This window comes from Protopterus annectens, chromosome 4.part1 (assembly GCF_019279795.1).
Source record: "Protopterus annectens isolate FY-2018-M chromosome 4.part1, PAN1.0, whole genome shotgun sequence".
In the NCBI taxonomy this organism is placed as follows: Eukaryota; Metazoa; Chordata; order Ceratodontiformes; family Protopteridae; genus Protopterus; species Protopterus annectens.
Window position 1 is genome coordinate 806,466,046 of NC_056734.1, and position 16,806 is coordinate 806,482,851.

The 16,806-nt window shown below is 38.9% G+C and overlaps 1 protein-coding gene across 1 annotated transcript in view; it reads left to right on the forward strand.

The window, feature by feature from the left end:
- Nucleotides 1–16,806, forward strand: part of LOC122801311 (unconventional myosin-VIIa-like) — a 951,466-nt gene that overhangs the window by 718,067 nt on the left and 216,593 nt on the right. The window contains 1 exon segment of the mRNA XM_044070855.1: nt 7,392–7,518. Within this exon segment, the coding sequence (XP_043926790.1) occupies nt 7,392–7,518 (127 nt within the window).

Below are 16,806 nucleotides of genomic sequence, written 5' to 3' on the forward strand. Positions count from 1 at the left end.
CCAATAAGGTTAAAAAGTTAATTGTCAAGCTTGTGTCATATCATCCACAATTTATGGATTTAAATGTATAAAACACAAGGTATATAGGCTACAGTAATGCTTCATTTCAGGTAAGATAATGCCATGTGTTCTGTAAACATATGCAAACTTCGCACAGTGTCTGTTCCAAGAAAAGACCTTTTTTTTTTAGTCTGGCCAAGAAAACTGCATGTGTTTCAGGTGGGGTATAAAACAATTTAATGTACAGACTTTAGTTGTACCTCTTTTTGAATAACAGCAAATAGCCTGTCAGAATCTAGTCAAGAAGAGGGTATTTTTTAAGTTTACAGTCACTGTACAGCTGTTTCTCCAAAGACCGAAGTCCCACAATGAGGCAAGTCCCTCTGCATCAGTCATGCCTCTCAACCTCTCAGTGCAAGAAATCAGGACAAAGCCAGAAATAATGAGGTGACAGAGACCCAAAAATAGGGACAGATTTTAAATATTGCTCCAATAAACTTAGAAAGTTGCCAGGATAGCAGGTTCTGCATTATTATGTATTTTCTAAAGGATATGGAGTCTGAAATTTAAATGTCTGTCATTATTTATTATTTAGTGACTTCAATCTTCAATGATTTGCCAGACAGCCACAAATTTTATGAGGAACAGAAGAAGCATATGAGACAAAAAATTTGGATATTCTGAAAAAATCTGGATGGTTGAGAGGTTTGCCCAAAGTAAAGGTGTCACCTAGAGTACTCCCTTTGTAGAGAACCAGATAGTCATCCAGTGATCTCATAAATCTGGATGGTTGAGTGGTTTGCCCAGAGTAAAGGTGTCACCTAGAGTACTCCCTTTGTAGAGAACCAGATAGTCATCCAGTGATCTCATAAATCTGGATGGTTGAGTGATTTGCCCAGAGTAAAGGTGTCAACTAGAGTACTCCCTTTGTAGAGAACCAAATAGTCATCCAGTGATCTCATAAATCTGGATGGTTGAGTTGTTTGCCCAGAGTAAAGGTGTCACCTAGAGTACTCCCTTTGTAGAGAACCAGATAGTCATCCAGTGATCTCATAAATCTGGATGGCTGAGAGGTTTGCCCAGAGTAAAGGTGTCACCTAGAGTACTCCCTTTGTAGAGAACCAGATAGCCGTCCAGTGATCTCATAAATCTGGATGGTTGAGTGGTTTGCCCAGAGTAAAGGCGTCACCTAGAGTACTCCCTTTGTAGAGAACCAGATAGTCGTCCAGTGATCTCATAAATCTGGATGGTTGAGTGGTTTGCCCAGAGTAAAGGCGTCAACTAGAGTACTCCCTTTGTAGAGAACCAGATAGTCATCCAGTGATCTCATAAATCTGGATGGCTGAGAGGTTTGCCCAGAGTAAAGGTGTCACCTAGAGTACTCCCTTTGTAGAGAACCAGATAGTCATCCAGTGATCTCATAAATCTGGATGGTTGAGGGCTTTGCCCAAAGTAAAGGTGTCACCTAGAGTACTCCCTTTGTAGAGAACCAGATAGTCATCCAGTGATCTCATTTACTCCTCATCCTTACTCGTTTCTTCTCTCCTTTCTGTCTCTTAAAGAGAACAGCTTGTTTTTTTCAACCAGGAGGGCCTTGAATCATATCAGAACCTAAAGACATTTTCGACCACTGCAAGAAGTGGTGACAGATATACAGCCTACATTCCTGTTTGTGACACCTGAATGCTTACACTTCCATACTAGCTCTGATTGTTTAATTTATCATGCTTTCTGTTTGTCTGCCCTTACTGTGTGATAATTTGGTATGTTTGTTGCTACTCTAACCCTTTTTGGGCTAGTTTGCCTCTACTAGAGTATATTACAAGTTTTGTCCATCTGTACCTACTAGGGGTAATTTAATAAGCATGTCTGTGCCCAGATGGAGGTAAATCAAATACCGTTTATCTATCTGCCCCTTCAGGGAATAATGTAATGATCTTTGTCCTTTTGCCTTATGCCAGATAATTTATTATAATTTTCTGTGCTTTTCCCTCTGTCTTTTCTTGGGTATAATTAATTATGCTTTGTATCTGGTTTCCTATACTGGTGGAGCTAATTTAGTGTGTTTTTTGTCCCTCTGCTTATACTGGGAGTACTCTAATATGCGGTTTGTCCTCCTGTCTATAGTGTGGCAATTTACTATGCCTTTTGTCCATCTGGCCCTGCTGAGGGTACTTAAGTGTGTGTTTTGTTCATCTGCCCCCACTAGGGGTATTTAATATGATTATTGCGCCTTTACCCCTACAGGAGTAATTTAGCATGTGTAAATCCATCTGTTACCATCCTACAAGTAATTTGCTGTACTTTTTGTACTTAATGGAGGTGTTTAGTATGCTTTTAGTGGTTTTGCCCCTGTTGGGGGTAGTGGTATTATTTTTGTCCCTCTGCCAATTCTGGTGGTCCCCAAAGTCACTAATGGCCCCTGTTTCCCTTCACTGGGTCTGTCTTCCAGTAACAGGTACAGCTCAAAGTGAGAATTGATAATCACTGACTTCCAAAGTCACGAGCCAGAAGTGCTGTAGAAAAAGACATGGTAAAGATAGATAGGAGTACTGAGTCCAGCACAATGTCCTTAAGCAGTGCAAAAAGAAAAGGAAAAATTTTAAATATTTAAAACTCTTGATTGAAACACAGAGGTATGCAACAAAAGAGATGACTACCACCCTGTAAATGCACAATCATGCATTCATTCATACTAAACATTTCTACAATATAAAGATTCCAATGCTTGCACTGAAGGCCCTAAATACACAGTGTAGTAACATCCTGAGGAGGAAGGTTCCAACTGTGTTATCATTTTTTTCTGTGGATGATCCTCCTGCACAGGTATCCCTGAATCTATCCCCAAGTCCCATCACTGATGTCACTAATAGGCAGATGAGAAACTGATAATGTACTTTTATGCAAATCAAGGCTGGATGGTAAGGTTCCTGATTACTGGAAGAGAGTAGAATTCCATAGTGAATTCCACTTGACTCAGTTGTGCACCTTCACTTTACTGTCTGTTAAGGCCATTTCCTGTATGGAAAGACTGGGATCCTGGAAATTAGTACTGGGTTGTATTAGCAAATTATTCATCTTGTCCCTCAACATCTTTTTCCCACCTTCTCCCATCAGTTTAAGCTTCACTACCCCTTACTTTGTCTTTCTTTTCCTCTATTGTTTACCCCTTAAAGGTTTTAACTCCTATCTTAGTGAAGCTAGCCCACATTTCCTGTGATAGTTCCTTCGTTTTCTGACTACAGCATTTGCCACAGTGTGTTCTCCTGATGTGCTTTCAGTTTTTACTGACTGAACAGTGGTGCAGCAGTTACCACTGATGCTTCAAAGGCTTAATTTTCCACTTTTGTTCTCAGATGGGGCATCTCCTATGTGAAATGTGTGTCTCCTCCCTGTATCTCCTCAAGTTATTGTCAGGCACTTTGGTTTCTTCCCAACTCCAAAGGAAATGCTGTAGGTAAATTAGCAGTCCCTTACAGAATGTGTGTGCCTGTGTGTGTGTGTGTGTGTGTGTGTGTGTGTGTGTGTGTGTGTGTGTGTGTGTGTGTGTGTGTGTCTCTCTCTCTCTCTCTGTGTCTTAAAATGCACTGATAACCCATTATGAATACTGTTTTTGCCTTGCACCCATCGGCTGGGGTCTCCCAGAATTAGAATAAATAGATAATCAGTGAGTGAATGAATGACTGAATGAATGAATTAATTGGTACTCTATGTTTTAGCTGATGGTGAATCACAATGTTTGGTGATCACTTGTATCCTTGTATCCAAATGGCAACTAATCTCCTATTTTGACATACCTCACAGAGTCATTTTTTTTTGTTTCTAGCTGTGTGAGCCCTACCTCCCCTAATGGACATCAGGAATGATTCTGATGTTAGATGTGACACCAGCCAAGTATATTCTTAGAATACAGTACAGTCAGTCGTTTCCTAATCATTTTCCTCCATTGGGCTATTTCTACTACAATTTTTTATCTCCATTTTGATCACCAGTGCCTTATTTCTTCCATGTCTAATTATGTGTTTCTGTTGCTTTGCTCTCTTCTCTAATATAGATGGCTTGTGGCCCTCTATATTAGCTTGTTTCCATTCTTCCTAGTTTACGCACCTTTGCCTACCCACAAATTATGCATACTAGTGTGCCTACGTCCCTCTCATGATTCTCCATGTACTACATTTTTGTTACTTTCATGGCACCAGTGTATTGTTCCTCATTCCATTCAATGAGTTCTGTGGCCTCCTCCTTAAATTTTCCTTCCTGCTTACTTGTCCTGTTTTGCCTCATTCAAGTGTTTACTCTGCCTTTTTTCCCTATTATCTATTTCTTCTCTCCTATATCCATTGTCAGTCCTGAAGCTTGCACCACAAGCTGCTTTGATATGGGTTAGAAAGTAAGATTTTCCTGAGCCTTTTCTATCCTTGTCACATTGGCTAGCTTTAATTGTTTAAGTGCTTCAGTGTGAAATCTTTAAAGTTGTCAACAACGGTCATGGTTCTCTTTCTGAAGAGGCACAGATGCTCTCAGCAGTGTAGTCCTGCATCCATTCAAACAGATCCTTGAGATATACTTTAATCCAAACCCATGATCTGTGCATCAGACATTTGGCTATTTGTTACATCCCATGATTTCAAAGCACCTTACCATTACTTATGCTGTAAATATCCAGCTCATCTGGAAATGCCTTTGTGTACACTATTCACATAAAGACTGAAACCACCCAGTTCTGTAAACTCCCGCACTGCTGTAATCCCTTTCCCAAACAGCTTATTTGTCCTAACATGCTTGCTATCAAACTTCCTGTCTCGCGCAACTAATCCAAATATCCCAGGGATTTATTATGTGCCTCTCTGTCATGCATACCAATAAATGTCTTTGTTCAAGAATCAATGACAAAACCAAAAATAATGAGGGACAAAGGCCCAAAATCAGGAATACTTTTTAAATATTACTCTAATTCACATGCAAAGTTAATGGAACAAAAGGTTTGTATCAACATTCATTTTCTGAGGAATACTAATGAGATTCCGTTGACTGGCAATATTGACTTATTGCAATTCTCGGTGATCAGAAAATTAAACATTTTACAACAGGTAGGGCAAAAAGGAGCATTCTGTAAAATCAGGGACAGTTACGATCTATTCGTTCTGGCAGGCAGCCTACTTTTCGCTCTCTGCCCTACTTGTATTATTAGCCTTTTAATTATGTAATTCTCCAAAAAGACGTTCCCTTCTCATCTGGTCTCTTCTCTTGCTTGCTCTCATAAGGTTATCCCCTGTGAGGTTTCTCAGTACTCGCCTAATTTTTCACTGAGATGCATCAGTGGAAACATCCATTTGCACTAGGATAGGATGTGTACTATAAGGAGGTGCATTTTCACAGATGAGCCTCTGTTCCTTTTCTGTTTCTGTCCTAAAATATACTCTAGTCCACCTGCTCCATTTTAACACTCTCTGGAGAATTACTGGTTCTTCTATAGGCCACGTAATTGGACAGACATTTCTCTGTGTTTTGACCAGTGCCATGAGTTATCTCCTGCCTCATTCCACACAGGCTTTTAAGTGTGAAACAACAGTCCATATTCCCTAGGTTTTCCATCAAGATTTCTGGACCACAACCTTTATATTGTACCACTTCCATTATCTTTTTATTCCTTTTTTAATTTATGGTTAATCCTAGTAATTTGATATAACTCTTCCTCAGTGTCACTGCGGATAATATACACTTCAGTTACTCAGAGTAACAGAACATTTTGCAACTAACTGAGTTACAGCTCAAACCAAGAAAAACTGAATAGTTGCCTCTGTACAAGTTAAACGCCTGAAAGTCCAAACACCAAAAAACACTTGCAAGATATTGAATAAATGTCAACTGCTGCCAAGGTGTAAGAATGAACCAAAACTTTTATTGACAAAATCCAAATTTTTACTCAATTAAATTTTTTATTTTCAGTAATAGATAATGTCTCCCCTGAATTTAATGGGGAAAGAGAAGTGGAGCTTGAGTATAAAGAACTCAAATGGCAGATTCTGCTCAATGCCTACAAAAAATTTGGTCTCAACAGTGGGGTCAGTTATAAAGTTGTTTTACAAAGGAAAGCAAAGTATAATAAATGCAAGTAGAATTGCAGCTTTTTAGTTGTTTTTAAAGTTATTAGTCAATGTTATTTAATGAGACAAGTTTAATTAATTAATTGAGTAAACATTTTTGAGAGGGGAGGGTATTTAAGGGTTTGTTGTTGGAATTATGGGTGTTTCTGAAGAAGGCCATAGTTGTTATGGCCGAAAGCGCTTAAACTTGGATTTTGTCAATAAAAGAAAGTTTTGGTTCATTCTTACACATTGGCAGCAGTTGAAATTTATTCAATATCTTGCAAGTGTTTTTTGGTAATTAGGTTACAGCTTTACTTCCTCCCAAACCAAAACTCCTGTAGTCATGTTAGGGCTTGATGCTCCAAAATTAACCTGTGTTCTGGGGAGAGGAGTAAGGGATATTATTATTCACCTAGAATGTAACAGAAAAAGAAAACATGACAGAGGTGTAGCCAGAATTGCATATTTTGCACTCAGACCTTATGTTTCTGCTCCTGCCACCCACCTATCATTTGCAGATAGTATTCAACTTTCAAAATGCTGTCCCTAACTACTTCAAAAGGGAACATATTGTTTTGAAATACTGCCACTTATAAACATAAAAAGGTATTTTAAAGGTACATTCCTGTCAAGTAAGCATGTTTTATATAGCTCTGTTCAGTAAATACAGTTCTAAAGATTCTGTGCTCTTCTGAGTCATAAAGTTACAGAGAGATGCTTAGAAAAATTATACTTGTTTCAATACACTGAATATGCTTTTAATGCTTAGTTACATCCTTAATGCATGGTACACATCATTAGTATCTTCCCTTTAAACTGATGTTTTAGAATAAAAGCAGTTAGTGCTCTTAAACAGGAAACCCAAAAGTGTACAGAGCAGTAGGCCTGGAATTCTCTCCTGCCTGCCGCAGTATTACGTAAAAAGTAAACACTGGAGTTCTTTATAGGTGAAGATTTTCTTGCAGCTCCCAGTGAGTGGGTGCTCAGACTCCCAGCATTGTTAGCAAAAAATAACAAATCATCATAGAAAAGATCACTTTACAAAGTCATTATCACTTTTTTCAGAGTTTGTTTTCTTGTGTCTCATAGCAAATTGCTCTTCAACTATTCGCAGCCCTTCCATCCCACCCTAACCATTTTACTAGCAGTTGTAATTTTAGGCAAATATGGTTGATTCTTAGCCGTGGGGGTAGTGGTGGGTAGCCAGTATCTACTCTTAGCTGCAGAAAATATTATGTAGCGCTTAGACTTCACACACATCTGCTACCAAGTGTGACTGTTTTTTTTTTTGTTTCCTTTCAGGACCAACCCTCCCCAAGAACAAGTTCATTTTAGCTGTAAACATGACAGGGTTGTCATTTCTGGATGAAAAAGAAAAGAAGTTCTTGGATATGTCTTTTTCAGAAATAACTGGAATTCACACCAGCCGGTAAGATTTTTTTTTATGAAATTACAAGGAGATAAGCATCATAAAACCTTTGAGTTTCATTTGGTTATTTCTTAAGACTTCGATCAGCAGCTGGATGTTCTTTTAATGCATCTGCCAAATTGTGTGTATTTTCTACATGAGAAAAAAAATAATGGTCCTCCTGCAGGCAGACTAGCCTGCACTTCCAAGAACAGTTCTGCAGAATGATAAAGCATTAATTTTAACTCCCCCTAGATGAACAATGCTGATTTAAACAAAAATGAATGCCCAGCAGGGTGGCATTATAAGGAAAATAACAGACCATCTAAGGCTCTTGTAAGGGCTGATGCCACAGGTGGACGCATCAGGTGTCAAAAGTCACAACACCCTGGGGCAGTCTGTTATTTTCCTAATAACATTCACCCTGGATGGCCTTATTGTGCTTATACAATGGTTTATTTGTCAAATTGTTTTTATACTTTTTTAATGTAAAATAGTTCCTCCACCTAATATTTCAAACTTACCATAACATATGTGATTGTTACTGGAAGAAGTATTTTGTGTCCAAAAATAAGTAATATAAGTACTTAATGTCCACACTCACATACAAACACACTCACACACAAACACACACACACACACACACACACACACACAGGTAGATGCAGAGGCTCAAACAGACACGCACACATATAGACAGAAACACTCACAGAGGCACACACAGATACAGAAGCAAAGGCAGACAGACTCACACACATATACACATAGAAACACATACACATAAAATGTGCCCAAGAATTGCAGCTTCTTCTTGACTGCATACACTTCAGATGACTCACTATGATGACCGGAACAATTCATACAGGACAAGGCATTGCAACCCCCACTCCATGCCTCTCAACTGTCCTTAATTTTGCTCTGTCCCATGAAAATGTTTGATTTTCTGGTAAATCACTGGAGATACTGTCAGTCAATGAAGCCAGACATTCTAGTTTCATGGTCTTTATTGTTCAGAAAATGTATATTGATGGAGTCTTACAAGACCAAGAGCTTTCACCAATAGAGACATCAAAATAAAAACTTCTGAGGCTTCAGATCTTTCCATACCTTTGCCATTGTTTTTAGTGTAGATGAGTGTTTATTTTGATGTTTCTATTGGTGAAAGCTCTTGGTCTTGTAAGCATAGCACTCTGAACCATGGCTACCATCTTTGGTTCAGTTGCAGGCAGCTACAAGCAGCAAAAGGTTGCACTTCAAAATTGTTACCACCATGTTTAGAAGTCTGGGAATAAACCCTACATCACCTTAGAGACAAGAGATTGGAAGCCACACAGAAGTTATACAACCTCTGGAGTTGCTTAGGCTATTCCTACTGGATAATGTCACAAGCTTGTCTGTCCAGCCACATGCAACAACTGTAACTCCCATGAGATACATTTACATTACTAAAAGAATCATCATCTTCTTTTGGCTGTTCCCGTTAGGGGTCGTCACAGCAGATCACCTGTTTCCATTTCTTCCTGTCCTCTGCATCTTGTTCTGTCACACCAACCACCTGCATGTCCTCTCTCACCACATCCATAAACCTTATCGTAGGCTTTCCTCTTTTCCTGTTACCTGGTAGCTTCATCCTTAGCATCTTTTTCCCAATATACTCAGCATCCCTCCTCAGCACATGTCCAAACCAACATAATCGTGCCTCTCTGGCTTTGTCTCCAAACCTTCCAACATGGGCTGACCCTCTAATATACTTATTCCTAATCCTGTCCACCCTAGTCACACCCAGTGCAAATCTTAACATCTTTAATTCTGCCACATCCAGCTCAAACTCCTGCCTTTTTGTCAATGCCACTGTCTCCAACCCATATAACATAGCTGGTCTCACTACCCTCTTGTAGACCTTCCCTTTCACTCTTAAAGGTACTCGTCTGTCACAAATCACTCCTGACACTCTTCTCCACCCACTCCATCCTGCCTGTACTCTCTTCTTCACCTGTCTTCCACACTCACCGTTACTCTGAACTATTGACCCCAAGTATTTAAACGCATCCACCTTCGCCACCTCTACTCCTTGCATCCTCACCATTCCTCTATCCTCCCTCTCATTCACACACATATATTCTGTCTTAGCCCTGCTGACCTTCATTGAGTAAAACACACAAAAGGAAAGTAGAAGCACGCTGACACAATAAATGGCACGGACTTTTTAATAAACGTAAGCGCTTTCAGCTAAGCAAATGCCCAGCCTTCATCAGACAAAAACCAGTTAACACAGCTTGAAGCTGTGTTAACTGGTTTTTGTCTGATGAAGGCTGGGCATTTGCTTAGCTGAAAGCGCTTACGTTTATTAAAAAGTCCGTGCCATTTATTGTGTCAGCGTGCTTCTACTTTCCTTTTGTGTGTTTTACTCAGTTTTTAAAGTTTTTTCTGTTTCTGCTGACCTTCATTCCTCTTCTCTCTAGAGCATATCTCCATCTCTCCAGGGTCTCCTCCACCTGTTCCCTACTCTCAGTACAGATCACAATGTCATCTGCAAACATCATAGTCCACGGGGACTCCAGTCTGATCACATTACTAAAAGAATACAAGACCTAAACAATATGTCCTATATGGACCAACTCAAGGCCCCATCACTGTACTTGGTGTCTGATACAGAACTGTTTGAAAGGACAGGTTTATCTTGCAGAGGATACCACTGCTTTGGAATATATTCCCCATCCACATAAAACAAAGCTTATGCCTGTCCATATTCAAGCACAACTTAGATCTATGGATGGGAAACAGAAAATTTACCCCAAGTTTGATGTCTGGACAGAGGCAGCTCCTAAATACTTTATCCCAAGGGTCTCCTCAAATTATCTATGATATGATCCCAGTTATTATGACTAGGGTATTATCTAATTATTGGCCATGGGATGAGTAAGGCCAGTTTAACACCGAATGGGATAGGATAATTCAAGTACCAAAAGGGAAAATGGCTGGGCTTAAAATGGCCAGCAAGGGCAGCTAGTCTAGTGCTTACCTATGAACCCATAGGCAGCAGATTGGTGTATACTGGAGTTACACAGGTTGACCCTCTTAGCAAGAAACGCATAACAGAGAAGATTATTATCAGGTTTCTGATCATAACCAGCTTATTATGTGTTCAACAGATGGATGCCAGGAAATTCACGGTGAATGCAAAAAGATGATTACTAGCATTCATGTCAAGAACTCAGAACAAATGTTTATTATCGGCAGTGTCTTTATTATAATTCTTTGTAGTAAATGGAGCTTTATTTGCTCCATGTTCTAGCAGTTACAGGAAAGAAAGAGAAAGTACAGGAAGAGTGAATGTTTTATCAACTTTGAAAGCTGGTATAGCATGTAGAGCTGTCAAACAGACAGCAACATACTCTGAACACTGTTGCTTAAGAATTCTAGATATGTCCAAAACTAATGCAGGAACAAAGGGTCAAAATCAGCAGCAGTTTTTAAATACTGTTTCAATTTTCTTCAAAGGCTAAAAGAACAGAAGGTTTTGCATCAAATAATTTTTTCTAAACAATAAGAAGTGTGAAACTCTAATGAATATATGTCATTGTTGACTGACAGTAATCCTCAGTAATTTACCAGAGAGTCAAACACTTTGAGAGGGACGTAGTAAAACTATGAGTCAAAGTCAGCGATGTTCTGCAAAATCTGAAACAGTTCAGAAGTATGGGCAGCAGGCAGAAATGAACTGCTCCAATGTAAAACTAACAGCTTTAAAAACTGTTAGATGCTTCTTTCTGCCATCTTTCTGTTTGTGAGTGTGGCAGAGTGAATATAATAACAGCTTTGGCACACAGCACGTTATTCTGTTAGCCCCTAGAGTGGGGTCTGATCTTAACAGCACTTAGGTATCCTTAACAAGTTTTTGGTAAGCACAAATAACCACTGGTTATCTTTTTCCCTTATATTGGACTATAATCTTGACTCTATATGAACTACAAGCTCATTATAATCAAATCCCCAATAATAATCCTCTGTATCATACATAGCAATGACCAGACCTTACATTAAAATGCTACTGCAGAAAAAAATAACGTTTCAAGATGTAATCAAGTCTAACAATCCATAGTATTCACAGAAAATTGCACAACAGCATAAACTGCCCTGCACCAATGTTCTGAGCAGTGCTGGTCTCCCATTTCGTAGTTCATAATCATGCACATTCCTATAAAACTCATTACCTGAGAATTTACATGCTATGAATTTCTCCACTAAGCAGCTGAAACAACTGCATAGGAGAACAGCCTAACTGCTAATAAGACTATACCCAGAGACAAGTAACACTCCCCAGACAAAACCAGACACACACACATACACAACCACAGGCATTCACATGGTACTATCCACACACCAGTTTATATACTGCTTCAGTACTCCCAATGACTCAGGCATACACACATTTCCACTCCAAATCACACATACCACTACATACCTACATCAGCATTCCGGCCAAGGCGAAGCAGCTCTCCTCCTTCCTGTGCATCACTGAAATGTCAACTGCCTTTGGAGCCATGCTCCTGTGCAGAACTTTTGCCTGGCACTCTGTGAGTCTGTACTGCACAAGTATCCCACAAAGGAAGCATGCCAGGAAATATATTTACATAGGCTTCACTGGCAGACTACTGCATTTACATGGGGACTTATGAAACCTGCTGACTAGATGCACTCCATGGTGCTTTTAGGCAGAGAGGAGGAATCTGTGAGTCAGAACAGTTTTGTACTTATATTTGAGGAAGGGTTTTATCCGCAGTGGTGGTGCTGCGGTAGCATTGTCGCCTCACAGTAAGACGCTGTCTGGTTCGATTCTCAGCTAGACCATCTTCTGCATGGCGACATGCGTGAATGGGCATACCTTCGTTGAAGGTTGTGCGTCAGGGCTGGTAACTCAGCAGGTAAAAATCAACTACCAATCATTAGTGGACCAGAGTTCTGCTGTGGCGACCCATAACTGGGAAAAGCTGAAAGACACAACAACATTTGAGGAAGGGTTTGGGAATCAGGACAGTCTTCCACTCATCTTAAATTCTTCACAAGCCAACTATGTATACCAGACAATGTTTTGGGGATATAATTCCTGTTCTCTCTCCTTGCTCATTAGACACTGTTCTGTCTTTTTGATATGGAAGTTGAATAGAACTCTTTTCCATCTAGCTAATACCATGGCTTATGTCCTGTCTCCCATATTCCCAGTACTGGCATCCAACTAGAAGAGAAATCATGAATGTGCTGCCTATCACCCCTGAATGTCTGCTAAGCATCAATGCCATCACAGTGCCAATTTCATAGTAGGCAAGAGGATGAGGCAGCTTCCAGCTATAGTGATTGTGTGAACATCATCCCCAACTAAACTCAGATCAATTTTCTAGTTACACAAAGGGGAAAAACATTTAATAGCAATTAAAGAGGGTCTATATTACAAGATCGAATGCTTAGGTGATCGAACACCTAAACATCAAACTTGTAATATTGAAAGCAAAAAACAGCGAACGGCCAATTTAACGCAGGGCAAGATTTCCCTTGGCTGTTCACAGGATTTTGCCGTTTTGTCTACTGTAGAGCGATCTCAGAATTGGTATATTTAGTTAGGGGGGAGTGGGTGGCACAGCCCCCTATGTCGGGGGGGTGAAGCCCCCCACTTAGTTTGGGTGTAAAGTTATTTTTTTTCCGTGGCTGACCGATGTGTTTTCCTGCACCATTCGACATTTTTGGGTTCAATATTACAAGTTCGATGTTTAGGTGTTCGATCACCTAAGCATTCGATCTTGTAATATATATGCATTAAAGATAGCCTGCAATTTGTTAAAACATAATTATTTACCTAGATTATGACTATTTAAATAACTACTTTTCTTATATATTTGTAGAAAAAAAACACTTTTTTGTAATTGGAAATTTTCATTGGAACTGTTAATTACAAGCTAACTATTGGATAAAACACAAATGTAGTCGTCCTGTTTTCTTACAACTTTTGTGTTTGTTTATTTGTTTGTCTGAGTTGTTGACTGGCCTCTACAGTCATATTCAGTGCTTCTTTACTTAAACACTGTAGGGCCAGCACTCCAATGAAACTGTATTAAAGCTGATTACAAGTAACAATCCTGAAAAGAAAAATGTCTGTCCATCTTCATTGCAACTCACTTTGGGAATTATGCAGATTTCCACATTAAGCATGCTGGTATGCTCTTAACAGAAAGTGGCTTGTTCTAGAAATATTTTTAATAATACTCAGTAAGGCAAAATAGTTTATAATAAAAATATCACTTCAACTGTGCCTTTGAATATTGTTAGCTCAGAAACGGGTCCTCAAGTGTGTATATGCTCTCACATGTGAGAATGCCAATAAACATCAAAGAATAGGTAAGGTGAACTATTTTAGTGGTTAAATTGACAGCTGTAGGGGCCGGGATAAGAGGAGTGACCATAATGATTACTAGGGATGTTGCTCTCAGGACTAATTCTCATGGGACATATCTTGTCTCAAAATATCATGGACATTGCTTTTCCACACTGTATCGTAAAGTGCGTACAGGCTTACTATTGCTTCAAGCAAGTATATACTCTGTTACTTACTTTATTTTTTTCAATTATATGTACTTTTTCATTACTGTTTTTCTGTTATTAATTATTTGTGCTATTGTGGAGCTTTTTTCTCCGGGCCACCACTGAAAAAGGGCTTTAGCTCAGTCAGACACTCCCAGTCAACAGATGTCAAATAAATAAATTAATAGATAAGTGATGCAGATATGTAATGGCTGAAATGTAACCGAGACACCTCGGTGCAACAGTAAGCATTCATTACTCCCCAAAATCTAATAGCAATGAGCTTAGAGTATTACTGGGAGAAATCTTATTTCATGTAACTTTGTTATGGCCAGAGACTGAAATCTAGTAACTTGGCCAACAAAGGTGCAGACAGGCCTCAGGTTGATACAGGTTGCTAAGTCAGGACAATTTTCACTACACATTGGGGTTAATAATATGTTACAGATACTGCAGCCCAGAGGAGCTAATTGTATTATTCAAGTGTCTTTCAGTTATAGTGAAAGACTGATAAAGGCTATCTTTTCTGATGAACACTTATATTTGTTTAAGATATATCAGCTCTGATTATGATTCCAGTCATGCACCCTAGGTCCTTGACAATGAGTAACAGTGAAGTTCTCTCCCGAAAATACAATGTTTTAGTACAGTTTATTATGAAATGTAGAAAGTTTGCATATGCAGACGTTATACCATTAGATGAATTAGAAAAATGATAATGTTTGTGTGGGTTTATTTAGCTGGACAGATATGTACCCAAAATTTCCCAAAAATTCAATACTGAGAACAGTTGACTCCAACAGGAAAATTCTTAATCATTGGACCAGTTCTAACCATTAGTCCTGTTTATAATTTAATTGTTTAAATATTATATATTCTGTTTGACAATACTAGAGATATGCTATAACTATCCCCGGGATTCAGTAAACACCATGTCGGAATAGCATTATTCTGACACCCAGAGGACTGTACCCGTGCAAGAGCAGCCATAGCAGTAGCGCACCTTGCATATTCATGAAGGTAGATTGTGCAATGTGTCTAATGAATAAAACATGTTTGTCACACTAATACTTATCTACAGGATGTCCATTAATAAAAGTGTCATTTCACTGTAATAAAAATATACAACAAACATTTGTGTTTACTCTGGTATGTTGTTGTAGAAATAGAATGTGTATAGGTTCTTTACAGCAAATATGGCATTGACAGCATGAAATAACTGAGGCTGTTCTGGGAAACAGCTAGTATACATTACAGTCTTGTGTTAACCTTTGCTTTCCATATTGTATTAATTCAAAGGAGTAATACACAGTACAATAACTATCTGCCATGCATGAATTTCAGGATTACAAGGTCAGACTATCCAACCCAGAGAGTATTAGTCAGAAATCAGTCAAACAAGAAACAGCATTTCCCCAGTAGCTTAGTGTAATGGAAAATAGCATTGTTGTTCATTTTAGCACACCCAGACATGGTTCGAATCCAGGCAGTGGTAATAAGATGTGTGCATATGTACACAATAGAAATCTTGAAGATTTGTAGAACCAATCAGAAACTGTTAACATATATTTTCCTCACAGATAAAGAAATGTGTGTACTAGCTGTATGAAGGGTATACTAATACACCAGAATATGTGTAGGAACAGTCAGAAAGTGTTAACAGAGATTTTCTCCACAGATCTTACAGGTAAAGAAATGTGTATAGTAGGGGTATGACGGGTATACTAATACACCTGAATAGTTGTAGAAACATTCAGAAAGTGTTAACAGAGATTTTCTCCACAGGTTTTACAAGTAAAGAAATGTGTATAGTAGCTGTATGAAGGGTATACTAATACACCTGAATAGTTGTAGAAACATTAAGAAAGTGTTAACAGATATTCTCTCCACATGTCTTACAGGTAAAGTAATGCGTATAGTAGTTGTATGAAAGGTATACTAATACACCGTGTACAACTGTTCCACTGTCCAGTCCCATATGCCTGCAAATGAAAGCAGGATAGGTACCTAGATCATGCCTTCTCCCTGATACATGTCCCTCAAGTGTCACACTGTCATGGCTCGCGGTCACTGCTGCCAGTCACCTTGGACACAGATAGGAATCCAGGTGAACTATGCTAGTAGCAAACTCATACAGCATCATTGCAGGGTACCCCTTCTTTGTCAAGTATATAACCCTGACAAGTACAAGCCCCCTCCAGTAAAGTAGCCACAGTGTACCCAGTCTGCCCCATACCATTACAGGTTGACAGTCTAACAGGTATGTATGTGCCACAGAAGCTATGGGCTATAGGTAGATGTAAAGTGAGGGCAGACCTGTAGGGTATTGAGCAGTACTGTTGTGAAAAACAGAAGTTGATACAGTTGTTAATGGACCTTTCATTCTCTCCCCCACCCATCATTTGCATCAATAATTATTATTCATATACTACGAGTATATTGTTCTCAAAACCTATTGTTGGGACATGTGTTCTATTATTGTTCATATATTTCATTGGTTGCATATTAATATACCCTGTTCAAATACCATTATTGGTGGCCTGTTGACATCAATGTAACTTGCATGCTTTTAAAATGCTTACTGTTGTTCCATTCATGCATTTGTTCTGTTTGCTATGCAACTGTTTCATATCTGTTGGTTTGGGTTGATGGGAACACCCACGCATGCTGTCATAACTAATTTTGAAATGAGTTGTTCATGGCTAATCAAAATATTTTAGAAAAAAAACCACAACA